Source organism: Ascaphus truei, chromosome 3 (assembly GCF_040206685.1).
Source record: "Ascaphus truei isolate aAscTru1 chromosome 3, aAscTru1.hap1, whole genome shotgun sequence".
NCBI lineage: Eukaryota > Metazoa > Chordata > Amphibia > Anura > Ascaphidae > Ascaphus > Ascaphus truei.
In genome coordinates this window covers 81,296,331-81,312,593 of record NC_134485.1, presented here as the reverse complement: position 1 = coordinate 81,312,593, position 16,263 = coordinate 81,296,331, and the positions used below count along the sequence as shown (strand labels likewise).

The window sequence follows — 16,263 nt, the reverse complement described above, 5'->3', positions numbered from 1 at the left end:
TGCTAGAAGTGGTGTATCACAGCTGGGCTTATAAAATATCCTCCATACTGGTCCTAGGCTCACTGTGGTAGATACCACTTCTGGCAGCACTTGTGGCAGGATGACTGATGATCAGTGAAAGACAGATAGTTTGCAGCAGGAGTTCAATTCACTGTGGGGTTTTTTGCCCACAGACAAAAACAAACACATAACACTTGTGGGTAGTGTCATTTTAAAGGCAAAGTAACAAAATCATCTTACTAAACAAAAAACTTCACCAACTACCATTACTGGGCAGCTCAACTGTTTCCCAGTCAAACATAAAGATGTAGCAGAAGTTCAATGGGTAGACCATAGCCTAACATGAATAGTAATGCAATCAGCAGAATCTTTCCAAGGTAGATTTGCTGTGTTTCAGGATTCCAGTCTGACAGTCTTCTCTCAGCCATGTGTAAGACCCTGGCTATATTCACAGGTTGCCTTTTAAACCCTGCAGCTCAAGTTAACTGATTACACCTGGAGGCCTCTGCCAGCAGAAGTTAACCCCATGCTGGGAACAGTGCATGCTCTAACCTTCTGCTGACAGAGCCTCAGACTTACTCACAACACTGTATATATTTGAAATTCTGTGGAACACAATATAGGATTTTAAATTGACTATACTGATTAAAAATGTGTTTAATGCTACATGGGAAAGATGGTTACCTTATATCTTACAAAAAAAATGTGCAGTTTCTCAGTTTCACTGATCTAGATAGTAAGTATTAACACAGAAGAAGAGGCATGAACAGAGCGTACACATATCCAGGGCCACAGTCAGCTTTCCCGTGGCCAGGACTACAGTTTCCACTGCCCCCCCGTTGGTGGCCTTGTGAGTCTGTCCCTCTCCCTCCATAACCCCTCCCCCTCAATACACAACCCTGCTACCCCAATACAAAACCCCCCTGCCAATTATTCACATAATAACCCCCCTGTCCCCATTCACATAATAACTCCCCTCCACTCATTCACATAATAATGCCCCTCCACATAATAATCTCCCCTCCCACATACACACCTTAGAGGGCGGATGCCGGTGCCACACCAAACAGTTGGGCCGGTCTCTGAGTGGGCCCAACTTCGGGCGTGGGCCGGGCACGCGGCAGGATGGGAGAGCGAGGCTCGACAGCTGGATGTGGATGTTGGTCCCAACTCCAGAGCCGGCTGGGCCCCCTGCAGCCGCCAGGCCTGGGACAGTAGTCCCGGCTCTCCGCCCCCAGTCGGCAGCCCTGTAAACTGTATATCCACAAATCTTTATAACTGCATCCCCAAACTTTTGAAGTCAAACTTCTTTGCTGGCAGTGGCAAAAAAAAAAATCTCATAGGGAAAAAAAGACTTCAGGCGGTCAAAAATTCTCCCAGTCAGACATAGGATCAATATCTTGGTCGGATCACGCCCCGGTCTCGCTGACACTCTCCCTCCCCTTCTATAGAACTAACCAATATAATTGGAAACTGAATGATTCTCTGTTAAATCAAGTAGATGTAGAAATAGAGATTAAACAAAAACTCAGAGAATACTTCACGCTGAATAAGGGCTCTGTAGAGTCACCAGCAATGTTATGGGAAGCCCATAAGGCGACAATCAGAGGGAATATCATCTCCATAGCATCACATAAGAATAAAATAAAGCAAAAACTCTATAATGAGCTAGTGGAGAAAGTCCAACTTTTGGAGCAGAAACATAAAACTAATCCCTCGAAAAAACTATTCAAATTGCTAGACAAAACTAGATCTGAACTTAAGCAGACCCAAATGGATGAAGTGGAGAGGGCGTTACGGTGGACCAAACAAAAATATTATGATAAAGGTAATAAAGCCGACCGATTACTCGCCTCCAAATTGCGCGGTATGAGAACTAAATCCCAAATAACAGCTATTTTGACAAAATCAGGTACGAAGACACATTGTGAGACGCAAATAGCGAACGAATTTTCGGACTATTATAACAAATTATATAATCTAAATTTTCCCAAAAATAAATCATCAGATGCAGAGGCTATCTATACATACTTGGAAGCGTGTAAACTTCCGACACTTTCGGAAAGTAACCTCTCAGACCTAAATAAAGAAATCTCCCTAGAAGAATTGATAGATGCAATTGCCCAATTAAAACCCAACAAAACGCCAGGCCCAGATGGATTCTCCAATCAATACTACAAAAAATTTAAGGCGGTCCTGGCCCCGTATCTACTCGATATGTTTAATGCGTTTCTGGAAGGAACAGTCATCCCACCATCTATGTCTAAAGCTAATTTAGCAATCATACCAAAGGAGGGGAGAGACCCACTACAGTGTGGTAACTATCGCCCCATAGCCCTCCTTAATTCGGATCTAAAACTGTTCAGCAAAATTCTGGCAAATAGACTGACCCCCATACTCCCAAGCCTGATACATATAGATCAAGTCGGGTTTATTTCCGGCAGACAGGCCTCAGACAATACTAGAAAAATTATAGCTATAATCGACCATGTACATCTCTCATCCACAAAGGCCATCCTGTTGAGCTTGGATGCGGAAAAAGCATTCGACAGGATTAGGTGGGACTTCCTAGACCAAACCCTACTTAAATAGGGCCCATATCTAGAAGGTGTAAGAGCCCTATACAGATCTCCCACGGCTATAGTGAAACTCCCAGGAGGAGACTCAAATCCTATAAACATAAAGAATGGTACGGGATGTCCCTTGTCTCCGCTTCTGTTTGCTCTCTCTATTGAACCCTTGGCAGCAACAATTAGAGATGAAAAAAACATAAATGGAATTGTAATAGGAGAGACAAACTACAAAATATCCCTATTTGCCGACGACATTATCCTAACTCTCGCCAACCCCTTGATTTCACTCCCGAACTTACATTCACAACTAGATAAATTTAGCAAAATATCGGGATATAAAATCAACATGGATAAGTCGGAAGCATTGAACCTAACCCTATCGGATTCTGAAGTCAAATTATTACAAGCAAATTTTAAATATAAGTGGAACTCCACAAAGATCAAATACTTAGGAATCCAAATAACAAGGGAGTATAATACGCTATACAAACATAACTATCCACCATTATTTGAGAGGCTAAAAAAGGACCTCCAGAGCTGGAACGAATACCAGATATCTTGGTTAGGAAGAATAGCCACGATCAAAATGAATATCCTACCAAGGCTGCTGTATTATTTCCAGACTCTTCCTATAGATATTCCAATGCCGGAGCTTAAAAACATACAAAACAGAATTTTCCAATTTATCTGGCAAAATAAAAGACCCAGGGTAGCTAGATCTATTATGCTAGCCCCAAAAGATTGCGGAGGCTTGGCAGTCCCGGATATCATTAAATACTATTTGGCGGCCCAACTCAAACAAGCAATAATTTGGAACAATGATCCAGCCACCAGTTGCTGGGTGGGACTTGAGTCTACCTATACAAGACCTCTCTCTCTCCTGGCTGCTATGTGGACCGAGAGGAGAGGAGAGACCTTCTTGGAAACATTAAAACTGGGAGCAATGAAATGTACATGGCGGATATGGTCTAGAAATAAAAATAAATATGGTCTGACAGCCAGTCCAACACTACTAACCCCTATATTCTATAACCCTGAATTCTCCCCAGGCTGGCTCCCACAGAGACTCAATAAATTTAAGACGTTAAAGCTGATGGTAGCTGACGACTTTGTAGATAACGGTATAATTCTACCACTCCAGGCGCTGGAGAAGAAACACAAAATCATAAATATACCAGTGTTTGGTTACCTCCAAATTAAGCATTACCTGCAATCAGTCTCCAAAGATTCGGCATTCAAAGATTTAACAAATTTTGAAAGACTGTGTAGGAAAGGATATTACTGTAAAGGGCTGATTTCGGAGATATATCTGGGTCTAGCGCGATCAGCGGGTTGTTCCCAACATAGCTATATGATCAAATGGGCAGAAGATTTGAATACAGAGATCGATAGAGAAGACTGGGAGGACATTTGGGAGGTAGCTGCAAAAATGTCAATCTGTACCACTATCAAAGAGAATATTTATAAAATTCTATTTCATTGGTACCTAACCCCGAGCAGGCTGGCTAAGATCTTCCCCGGGTTCCCGGATTTGTGCTGGAGGGGATGCGGGCAAAAAGGAGATATGGTTCATATTTGGTGGAGTTGCCCAAAAATTCAGGTATTCTGGGTCATGATACAAAGATTGATCAGAGAGTACTTGGGGGTGGAGGTTGAGGTGGAACCGCTGACCATGGTGCTGGCCAAACCAATAGATGAATTAGGAACGGCAGAAAGTAAGATGATCACTCATGTAATGACAGCTGCCCGCTGTGTTATTGCGGCTGCCTGGAAAAAGGTAAATGCATCTTCTAGGCAGACTGTCTTACGGAGACTAAGGGAAATAAAGATGATGGAGCTCCTCACAGCACAGTTGAACCAGAAAACTGTCAAATTTCACAAAATTTGGGAAATATGGCCAGGAAACTAGGAACCCCATATAAATAAATACAGAAATACCAGACAAATGGGCTCGTCCTACCCCCCCCCCCTTCCACCCCTCCCACCCTTCTTTTTCTTCTTTTCTACGTTCTTCTCTTTCCTTTGTTAAGCTCATGAGAGACGCGTGTTATATCAATTATTTTATTTCAGATGACGAACTGTTAATGCTCTTTGTTGTATGGACAAGTGACACTGTTAAAACATCATATGTATTCCAAGACTATATATTTGTTATGTCTCTCTAAAACAATAAAAATAAATTGAAACAAAAAAAAAAAAATTCTGATGGAAGTGACTGAGTGAGTGCGCATGTGCCGCACGTGTGGCATCGCTCCATGTCAGTCACTAGTGAGCCAGATCCGCAGCATGTGCATTCTTGTTCCGAACATCATAATATCACCAATGTGATCACCAGATCAATAAATCTGGTGCTGTCTTTTATGCATAAATACAGTATTATACATGTAATTTCTGATACATCATCATCATCTATATGCTATTTTCTCTATATCTTTAAGACTTTTCTGGACTTTAAACCTAATTTTATTTTTTAAATGTACTGGAAGAAATACACTGTGCACATGAATAACAAATGAATTTCAATTAAAAAATAAAATAAAATGACTATGCAAATGCATAGGAAATGAAATGCGAAAGTATACTTTGATATGCAGCTCCATCACTAGAGACTGCTGCATGATTAGCAGATGGTGATATGCATCTTAATAAGAAAACTGCTGAGTGTATCAAACTGTTATAAAATTGTCCAGATGAATATATCAGGAGACTATGTAAAAATAAAACTCAAAAACAGCATATTTGTTGGAAAATTATCAATTATTTTGAACATGCGGCTTGTCGTGTCCCTGTATCAAGGACATTTGCAAAATATTGGGTTCGACTTGGCACCGGAAACCCCAGTTCCGCTAACACGTATTTGAGTTCCAATACTGAATATTGAAAGCACTCAGAGTATGATACTGTAACAGAGTACGATACTGTTGAGTTAAAGAGACAATCCATGGCAGGTTTTTTTTCTTCATTCGTTTAATACAAGATTGAAGAACCCTGCTTCCAGAGGTATTTACCTCCATTGTTGCTGCTGGTAGCCACTCGGGGTTCACATTATGGCTGATTTTCAAAGCTGCCGGGAATAGGCAGGCATGACTTCACCCAGTGCAGCTTCCTATTGGCCCAAGAGACGTGGAAGCTTTAAACGGCAGAAAACTACAAGAGCTACTTGCACCTGCTTCAGAGGTGAGTATCACAGGAATCAGGGGGTCATCAGAGCTGAAATTAATTGGGGTTCAGCCCGGAGACCCCCTGCTTCAAACCTGTATAAAACAAACAAACAAAAGAAAAACAGCTTGGATATCTCCTTTGACAGTTTTAAAAGAATATAACATTTAAGAAGAGACGCAAACAATGTTTTCATATTAGTGTTTCTCCAAATAGGTAGCAAACAAAGGATTTCACAAAGACATCGGGGTAAAAAAGGTCAAAGAAAAGGCTGTTTTTTCAAAGCAATGGAAGCAACCCCCTTCAAAATAGAGTATTTAAAAAAAATGTTATATGAACCAAGGAGTCTACTGTACTCAACAACGTGGCATTCAAAACCGCAAAGAAAAAATAGTTTGAGATATTAAATATTTTCAGTACTTGTCAAACAAATATGGCTGTGGAATAATCCAATCGGAAGCTGCAACATCTTCGGATGATAACACAGCTTTCTTTTGGCTGCTAGAGTAAGGCGGACCCCAGTGGCCATACTGTTTCCTCCAGCCAAAAATTATTGTAAGGGAATTTCAAAATGAAATATACCAGGAACTGCGGGGTGGGCGGGCTCCTGTGTTTGAAGTCATGTAGTTTAGCTCCAGGGCATCCCTTGTTTCAAATAAAGTAAGAATGATATATATATATATATATATATATATATATACACAGTGGTTGACAAATCACCAAAAAATCTACTCGCCACCTAGTACCAAATGTGTGCTGCTTGGGCCAATATTTACTCGCCCGGGGGTTAAATCCACTCCCCCGGGCGAGCAAATGTATAGGTTTGTCGAACACTGTATATATATATATATATATATATATATATATATATATATATATATAGGCAATACGATATCGTGTTGACGAATATCAAAAGCAGCACTCCAAAGGTTGGTTAAAAAAATAGCACTCCCATCGGTCTGTTGAGCCAGGACTGTTTTTTGGCATATTTCGAAACAGGATCTGCTTTTGTGAGGAAGTCACCCAGATTGCGACCTCTGCGATAACAAAACCTTGGCGGTTCCTTGAAAAATTGTCCAATATGTTCATCCTTTGCCAGAATGTGGGTATGGTGCAACGCGCTCCATTGGCCTGTCATGCGTTCCATTAGCCTCAGGCGTCCTCTTAGATTGAGGTACACGCGACAGAGGTTCTTGCTGTTCACCTCTGACCCGCGCATGCGCAGTGGGTGCGTTTCACCACACGAGCGGGTCCTTGCGTTTCAGGCAACGCTGGAGACTGGGCAGGTATGTGAGAGACAAATCATATTGTATGTTAAGTACTGCTTAATCATTGATATATGTTGCACCTGTTTGTTATAGGTCTTTGTAGGTATTTATATGTGTTCATGTTCACTTTGTAAGCACATCACCTTGTTAAAGGTCCCGCACGCGGACCGAAACGATGGAATGATGTCTTGTTAAATTACAATATATTTTTTTGACCAACCATTGGAGTGCTACCTTTGATATTCGTCAACACGGTATCGTATTGCCTATTTTATTATACAGGATCTGCACCCAACCTATTGACTGACCTGACGGAGTGCTCACTGTTCCTTGCTATACACTATATATATATAGCACAGCCCTGAGGAAGGTTTCTCTCTGCAGACCGAAACGTTGGCTGAGGTGCCTGTATGTTTCTACAATACATACTACTTTGAATATACCCCTGGTGTGCTGTCTCTTTGTTGCTGGACCTCCGTCTGGTAATATCTCATATATATATATATATAATATATATATATATATATATATATATATATATATATATATATATATATATGTATTGCAAGAGATTTAACATATACATTAGATGAAGGAAATTAGCTAATTAGATAGCTTTGCAAGTGTGGGTGTATTTGTGTGGGACTGTTTTTTGACAGGTATGAATATCTAAGCCCGGCTGAGGAAGGTCATGTAAAGATCAAGAGATTACATATATTAACAATAAATTATAGTGTATGCTTGGACGCTGGCTAATAACTGCCAGTAAACTATAAAGGTGAGGCTTTACAGGTACACTTTCCAACAAGATAATGGCTGTTAATATTACCCTCAAACCAATATTTGAAAAACATAGCTAGTGCATTTAATTACATTCGCTTTTACCATGCCATAATTACCATGCCATAATTACCATGCCATAATATCATACAGTAGTCTAGTCCTTGCAGAATATCAAGATATTTTCCCAGTCATAATAACAATACAATATAAAATATTACAGTGCTATGTATATAATATATATCATTTATATGGCTCATCTTAATCCCAAAGTAATTTACAATGATGTACAATTAAAATAGAGAATCATTTTAGTAAACAAAGTGGTTTGAATGGAAGACTTAAAAGTGATATTCTTCCTAAACCAGTCATTGGCTCTCAATCTTGTTGCCAAGAGGAAACAATTAACATATTAATTTAGCCCCTTAAGGATCGCATCTAATGGGTAACTGTATACAGAAAAGCAAGTTTCAGACAAGAATTACTCTGACAAAGATGGATGTCTGCAGGTCAGAAAAAAATCAGCTCTTCTACATTTCAAAAGAAAGGTTAATTTTGAGGTTTCTCTGTGTGAGGGTCAGAATATTCTGCTAATTATAACTGGTCAAATTTGGGCACACAACTATATATTATACTAAGATTATACTAAACTGCCACAATGTAAAAGCCAGGAGTTGTGCATGCAGGTTATACTGTATACTGTATACCCAATGAGCACGAACAGATGGCGTCATGATCCAATAGACTTTATAGAGAGTTAGGTTCCAGAATGAAAAGGTATGAATTGTGATGTTACGTAGGAAAATAGGTGCTAATGCAGTATATATTTATATATACTACTAAGTACATGCTTGCTGGTATTTACACCCTATGTCACAATATTTCGTACTACATGTTTACACAAGAAGGAAACTAGCTTTTGCTAATGAGAAAATCAATTGCTAGACTATACACTGTGACATATGTACAACAGTTCTTGTGCTATATATCTCCAACAAAAGCAATCTCTATGCTGGGCAAGAAAAATAAAATGTGTGTTTTTAACTACGAGAGGGACAAGTGATAGCACTGGTTACAGTATATCCCAACAGCCTGTGCACATATCATTATTCCAACTAAAATCAGCTTTATGAATTCCCGCCGGGGTACAAATGACAGAGTGAGAACGCAAAAACGGCTGCAGCGAAAAACATGTAAAAACAAGTTTCGTAAGCAAGTGAAAAAACACCAGCTCTTACTTTATCGGAGCAGAATTCCAAGCACATCTCCGCAGTCAGATTTGGAAAGAAGGAAGGAAGTGTGTGCGTTACATTTTCTGGAGCTCTGTAGCATCCTCGGTAGGTAACGTTCCTTCCTGCAGTGACATGAATTAGGGTCTCATGAGAAAACTATGCCAGTGGAAAAGCCCACTTACAATTTTTCATAGCACACATAACACATTTTAATAGGAGCAAGATTCTAGACATGGAAGTACCTTCATCATCAACCAATTTTATGGTTACATCCTTCTAGGGGTTACAACCTTACAAAGCATGCTAAATTAAGTCAATATCAACCACATACAAACCTTTTTTGATGTTTTTTTTTAGCTCTGTATCCCTTTAGACCCCTATTTCTACTCACCTTTTGTGAGTCACAATTTCTTTAAAATACCCAGAGTATCTGAGCTGTAAGCTTGCTCTTTGCAAGAGATACAATAGTCTACTGTATATCTGCACAAGAACATGTATTATCAAAATGACTTAAAGGTAATTTATTGTATTTCCTCAATACAACAGGAGAATGCATTGTGCATCTGACAATAGATCTAACCTGGTTTGCTGTCTCGAATTGTCTGCAACCCCCTCTATGTTAAGGTGAATATATTTACATTTGTGTGTGTAATATAAGACTGTAGTCCCTACAGAGGTCAAAACTATACACTCACACTGTAGCCTTTGAAGGTCTGAGAAAATTGGTTTCTTCTATTTTCATATCTAATCCATCCCTACCAACAATGCTGTCTCACTTCAACGGAAATAACAATCATTTGGTTGTCTAAATCCGTGAATAATATCTTATTGGCATAGATGTCATCCATACTTAGTGGTGATAACATGGACGGAGTCAGCAACACATGAGAAATAAAACAGTCATTTCTGTTAGTTACGGCATTTTGGCAAAAAATAAGTGAGTCATGACCAATATGTGCATTCTGGAACATACCTGAATAGGTGTGATTTTGGCAGGACAAGACCCCATAATGTGAAGCTGCCACACCCCAACATATACCCAGTACTATCCACATGTATCCCTAATGCAATTCCATTACCTTCTGTGCAGCCAGAGAGGCCATCAACCCATTGCTTTGTAATGTGTTACAAGATTGTTTGGCAGCAGAGTGGTTAAGTAACATATGGAGTCCCATCATGAAATTGCTAAGATCGCACTATATGCTTGTATTGTATTGTATTGTATGTATGTCTTTATTTATATAGCGCCATTAATGTACATAGCGCTTCACAGTAGTAATACATGTGGTAATCAAATAATTAACAGATAATATAAATAACAGGTCATGGGAATAAGTGCTTCAGACATAAAAGTAACATTAAGGAAGATGAGTCCCTGCCCCAAGGAGCTTACAGTCTAATTGTTAGGTAGGGAGAACGTACAGAGAAGTAGGAGGGAGTTCTGGTAAGTGCTTCTGCATGGGGCCAAGCTTTATGTATTGTGTTCAGAACATCAACAGTGCTATTCATATGCTTCTTTAAGCAAGTGTGTCTTAAGGTGGGTCTTTAAGGTGGATAGAGAGGGTGCTAGTCGGGTACTGAGGGGAAGGGCATTCTAGAGGTGTGGGGCAGTCAGTGAAAAAGGTTTAATGCGGGAGAGGGCTTTAGATACAAAGGGGGTAGAAAGAAGACTTCCTTGAGAAGAATGCAAGAGTCTGGATGGTGCATAACGACAAATTAGGGCTGAGATGTAAGGAGGGGCAGAAGAGTGTAAAGCTTTAAAAGTGAGTAGAAGAATGGAGTGTGAGATGCGGGTTTTGATCGGAAGCCAGGAGAGGGATTTCATGAGGGGAGATGCTGAGACAGATCAGGAAAGAGTAGAGTGATTCTGGCAGCAGCGTTTAGGATAGATTGTAGGGGAGACAGGTGAGAGGCAGGAAGGCCGGACAGCAGGAAGTTACAGTAATCAAGAGAGAATGAGGGCCTGAGTCTGAGTTTTAGCAGTCGAGCAACAGAGGAAAGTGCGTATCTTTGTTATATTGCGGAGGAAAAAGCGTCAGGTTTTAGAAATGTTTTGAATGTGAGGGGCGAATGTGAGAGAGGAGTCGAGTGTGACCCCTAGGCAGCATGCTTGGGCTACTGGGTGAATGATCGTAGTTCCAACAGTAATGTGGAAGGAGGTAGTAGGGCCAGGTTTGTTTTTACATCTGTTTATTTTTTTTTACATACAGGGTTGTTTCCTCACGTCTGCGGGGGACCTATGGAGACCACCTGCGGTCTCCTCGGGCTTCTCACGGGTAAACGGCTGCCGGGTCCACGGGGGACACCAGCGGGGACGAACTGGTGGCCCCACTTCTGTGGGGGCACCACGGACCCGTAGGGACCACCCGAGGGCACCCAGACCCCCGTGGGAACCACCCGAGGCCCCTCAGACACCTGTGGGTCTAACCCGGGGGCCCCCCAGACAGCCGCGGGCCTACTCGTGGGGACCCCATTGTGGCCCACGGTGACCCGCGGAGACCACCTGGTTGACCACGGCGCCTGACGGGGACCACCCCTAGCCCTCCAGACCCTGTTTGAAACATGGTGCTAGGCTACTGTAGATCTGTGAGGTGTCCCGTCAGGCCCACTGGGGACTCCCGTGGGCCTGGGGTATGAACCCTGTATGTAAAAGAATAAATCATGTATTTATGGGGGGGCACAGGGGGTGGGTTATGTATTTAATAAATATAATGATGTTTATTGTGGGGCTGTGTATTGTTTTTATTGTGGGTACTGGGGTCGGGGGAAAGGGGTATTGGCCCCAAGGGTATGTGGGTAGGCCTCCCGGCTGGGTATTGGGTGAGTGAGGGTGGTTAGGCCTCACGGGGTGGGGGGGTAGTGGGGGAGGGTATTTAGGCCTCCCGAGTGGTGTATGAGGGTGGGTTAACCCCTTAATGACTGTAGCGGTTAATAACCGCTATGGTGATTAAGGGGTTAAGGGACATTACATTGGCTATTTTTATTCTTGTTTATGTTTTGCAGCATCGAAGGGGGCATGGACGGTGATGAAGATGAGGATGGCCTTCATCGTGGCAGCCGGACAAGGGTGAGTGCAATATGTATTTTATGTATTTATTGTTCTTTATGTATTTTAAATGGGCAAATGCACTATTATCCATTTGTGGATAATAGTAATTGTGCCCATTACTATACTGTATGATTTTGGAGGAAAGTAAAACACTTTAGTGCGACCTGCTGCTAATCTTGCCACCAATTTAAACAAGGTTAAATTGGTTATCAGATTGTATTATTGTTGTCTTCTACACAAAGTCAAATATGTTTCCTGCCTTCAGAGCTTACAATTTAACTAGCCAGCGAATGAAGGAAAGGGAGTTGAAACACAGAAATGATTAGCTAAAGCCCCTCAATGTTCATTGGAGCTATATTATGCATGGTTATCATTTCCCCGACACTCACAGAGGTTAAGTTAAATAGTTTGTAAGTGAGAAATACTGATGCGGGTCATAAACACGTGGGAAAAAATATATCACTCCTTGAACTCCAATTTTCTTTTTCACACACATCATATGTTTTCTTTTCATCTACAACAATTTCTGGATGCACATGCAACTTTTGGCTTCATTTAGGTAATACCCAAATGTACAGATGCAGCCGCCGTTATTCAAACAAATCACTGCACCGGTTTCGTGTTCTCTGCTGTTTTCCATGCGGCATTAACGCGGCCAATCAGCCCATGCACACGTGTTTATCGCTGTTGCTTTGTTTGAATTTCATGGATTCTGTATCCGTGGCATAAATGAATGCATTGTAATGTGTACAGTACTACTGTGTCAATTACAGTGTTTAACACTGTTTAACACTAAAATGCCATTTTCTGCCCTTGCGTCTTAAGGTGGGAAGGGACAGGAAGGTTGGAAGAAATCACGCGCCATGACATGGGTATTCCGAGGTATACAACGCGTGAAGTGTTCGAATAACGGCCGCTGCATCTGTACATACTCTGCTTCTTGGGTTTGCCAACTTTAAATCCCAAAGCAGGATTCCTATAATAGTTTAAATGTCATTCACCAACCAGAATTTGGCAACACTAACCCCAGATAATATTATATGAGCACTGTCTAAACCACATTGTGTTTAATGCTGCTAAAAAATAGTTATTCTAATCCTGGGAAATTTGCCAGCTCTTTCCATCAGTCGTGACACTTGTAATCTAGACATGTGTACCTGAGATAAATAGTTTGAGAGTATTTAGTTTATGTTCAGTAACAAACAATGGACCTTTTTGTAAGACAATCGAAGACATCAGATTAAGACCCGAGGGTTTGGTGCATGTTCTCATCCCAGTAACAATGCCCTCAGGGAAACACATGGCATTTTAAAAAATCATACTGCCGTTCAAATGCAATCTGTTTGTTTTTCCCTCCAATGAAGGGCCAGTCTGATTAGCAATTACAACAAGCTTGTGATATTTCATTACAGGTTCAAATGTCATCTACTAACAAAATAAGCAGAAAAATAAATGCTGATTTTTAAAAAAAAAAAAATTATTTTTAGTTCTTTTTTGCATCGATTTTATCTTGTAATCTGCATCCTGGAAGAAAAAAACAGAAGCTTCCAGGCAACAAAGCATTAACCTTTTTAATGCTTACCTTGTACACAATCTGAAAAGTTTAAAGATCCAAGGAAAAAAGGTTTAAATCACCATATGTAGCCAGGTCCCCTCTGGCTCCCCAGATATTCGGTTCTCTCTCTCTTACCTGCGACAGCGTGAGGGCACTTGCTGGGGTGATCGCGTCACCGGGGGCTCCCGGTGACATCAGCTACAGGGCGCCGCCATCTTGTGTGCGTTTGCGCATGTGCGGAAGCTCGCGCACGCGCAGTATAGCCCCAGATGCAATACGGCAGCCATTACAGGGAGTGAGAAGAGGCGCTCCATAGTCAGGGACATCCCCAGTTCGCACATGCGCAGGTAGCAGTGGTGGCGGCCATTACACAGCGCGCACGAGGCCCCAATGTTAAAGAGAGCCACCAAGGACTACAATTCCCAGCAGCCTCTGGGGACTGCACTTTCACCCTGGTTGCAGGAAGCCAGACAGCCAATAAGGCTGACAGATTCTCATGCTGCAAAGTTGCAACAATGTTGTGTGAAGATAGGGATTGTCAGTTAGGAGCTGGGACACAGAGAGGGGAGGGTGTGTTTGTGCAGGGAGGAAAGTAGCCTCCTGCACTAGGCCAGAAGTCTCCCTTAGCCCCCAGCTAGGCCCTACTCACCTCAGCTTGTGGTTACTACAGGGACTCCCCTTAGACTAGGGACAGAGTCCTTTAGAACCTAGACAAGTGAGGGTTCAGCCAGGAACCGTGACTATCCTGGCAATTGCTGTGAAGGTAATACATCCTCTGCGTTAGCAGAGATAAGAGACATTATAAAGGTGGATCACTCCATGCGGGAGCCACCCACCGCTGAGGCGGAGGCATCTTGGATCATCTCCTGGAGCAAGGGATTCCAAGTAAAGGTCATCTGCGCACCCGGTAGCAGGAGCACCGGGCAGGTATTATCCAAGTCACCAAGTGCACCACCTATACACTTCATCTTACTGGGCAGCGCTGTTCCAGACGTGGGTGGGGTTGTGGGACTCTTGGGACTTTGGGTACAATGACTTTGGGAATACTGTGTAAGGAGGTTATAGCCCAGTTAGGGGCAAGGTTATAGCTGCCAGCTAGTGGCGGAGGATGGCATATATATCGTTGTGCATACTGATGTTGCACTGTGAAAGTATGATACTCTGTGTTGTGTTGCTATACAACATGATGTGATGTTATTGTGTTATTTGCTCGTTGAGTAAACCTTTTAGCCATAACCCTGGTGTATGTGGTTTCTGGGTGGGTTCCTTTGCTAGGCCCATTCTACATTCCTATAGAATCCTACATAGGTGGAGGCGCTGACCGCAGAGAACGTTCCAGAGATTCACCCCAGGCTCTCACTAGCGGAGGCTCAGGCCTCCTGTGAACCTGCAGGTATACGCACCACACCTGGTAACATATAGGTTCCCCCTCACATTCACTCTATCTGCGATTGGGGGTGGGGGAATACCCATTACATTTGGAGGCGCTGCTGAGATCAGACCTGGGGTGCCCTATTCTATTTTTGTGTCAAATTGTGCCAGTTAAGTCCTACCATGTTTGTGCTCTCAAGCCACGAGATCCACGAATGGGCTTGGTGGACAAAAGTATCCCCGCGACATGTGGTAGTAGTAGGGAATGTTCCCACTAGTGCGGTGAAGTTGAAGGAAATTTGTGAGACCCTAAAGTGACTCCTGGGCCTAGACCAAAGGTGGAGGAGGATAGAGCACCGGTACGACACCACTGAACAGTGGAGTAGACTATGGCTAGTGGCGGATCAGGAAATATGCCGGGAAAATGCCCCTCTGACTTTACATTTCCCAGAGGCCCCACCAGAAGGCTACCCTCTTATATACGCAGAAGGCCCTAGTGAAATTAACAGAACTGTGATCAAAATGGAGGCTCCCTCATCCAGTGAGTCACACTTAAAATGGCATCTCCCGCCAAATCAGCAAGCCTGCACTAAATTGTGTTGCAAAAATCTGCACAGGACTGGCGGGAAAACAAGAGCTCCGCCCCCGCAATGTGAGTGACTCAGTGCAGAGCCAGAACCACTCAGTGATGGAGCGTGCCCCGCCTTTAAATTCCACCAGGGGGAGCAAGCACAGTGAACAGCAATCAGCAACTGCTGTTCCCACTAAAGAAAGTACAGAATGTAGAGAAACACACCCTCAGTTGTATGGAGTATGGCGATCAAAAGGAGGGAAAGAATCCTTTCTTGTGTGCCCGTGCCTACAAAAGGACTTGAATCTGTCTGGTGGTATGGACTTTAACCACTTTAGGCTACAAATAGAATACCGGGTGGCAGTGGTCGATGGAGAGGGGTGCATAAGATGTGTTTGTAACCAGTGTGACTTCCCAGGTGGCAAACAGACCTGGGATCCCAAATGTGTTTGCTGCGGGGCACAGTTTCTGAAGCCAGTGCTGCTGTGTGCTACGGAACCCGCAGAGAAAGATGCGGCTAACCAACCTACCTCAACTACGGAGGGCCCGTGTGCCCATACCGCGGTTCCACAGATGACGGAATCAACGAAGGGTAAGGTGACTGCCCAGGGAGAATGGGGATCGCTACCACTGGTACCGCCGGAGCAGGACCGCTTCATGCCGATTGCCGCCAGTAAATGCGATGCGCCCCGATGCTGTTCCCCT

The 16,263-nt window shown here is 42.7% G+C and overlaps 1 protein-coding gene across 4 annotated transcripts in view; it reads right to left on the bottom strand.

The window, feature by feature from the left end:
* Positions 1–16,263, bottom strand: part of WSCD1 (WSC domain containing 1) — a 162,357-nt gene that overhangs the window by 76,572 nt on the left and 69,522 nt on the right. For all 4 annotated transcript variants that reach the window (XM_075594407.1, XM_075594408.1, XM_075594405.1 and 1 more), the window contains one exon: positions 9,019–9,134. In XM_075594407.1, coding sequence (XP_075450522.1) covers positions 9,019–9,134 — 116 coding nt within the window. The remainder of the gene's footprint in view (positions 1–9,018; positions 9,135–16,263) is intronic.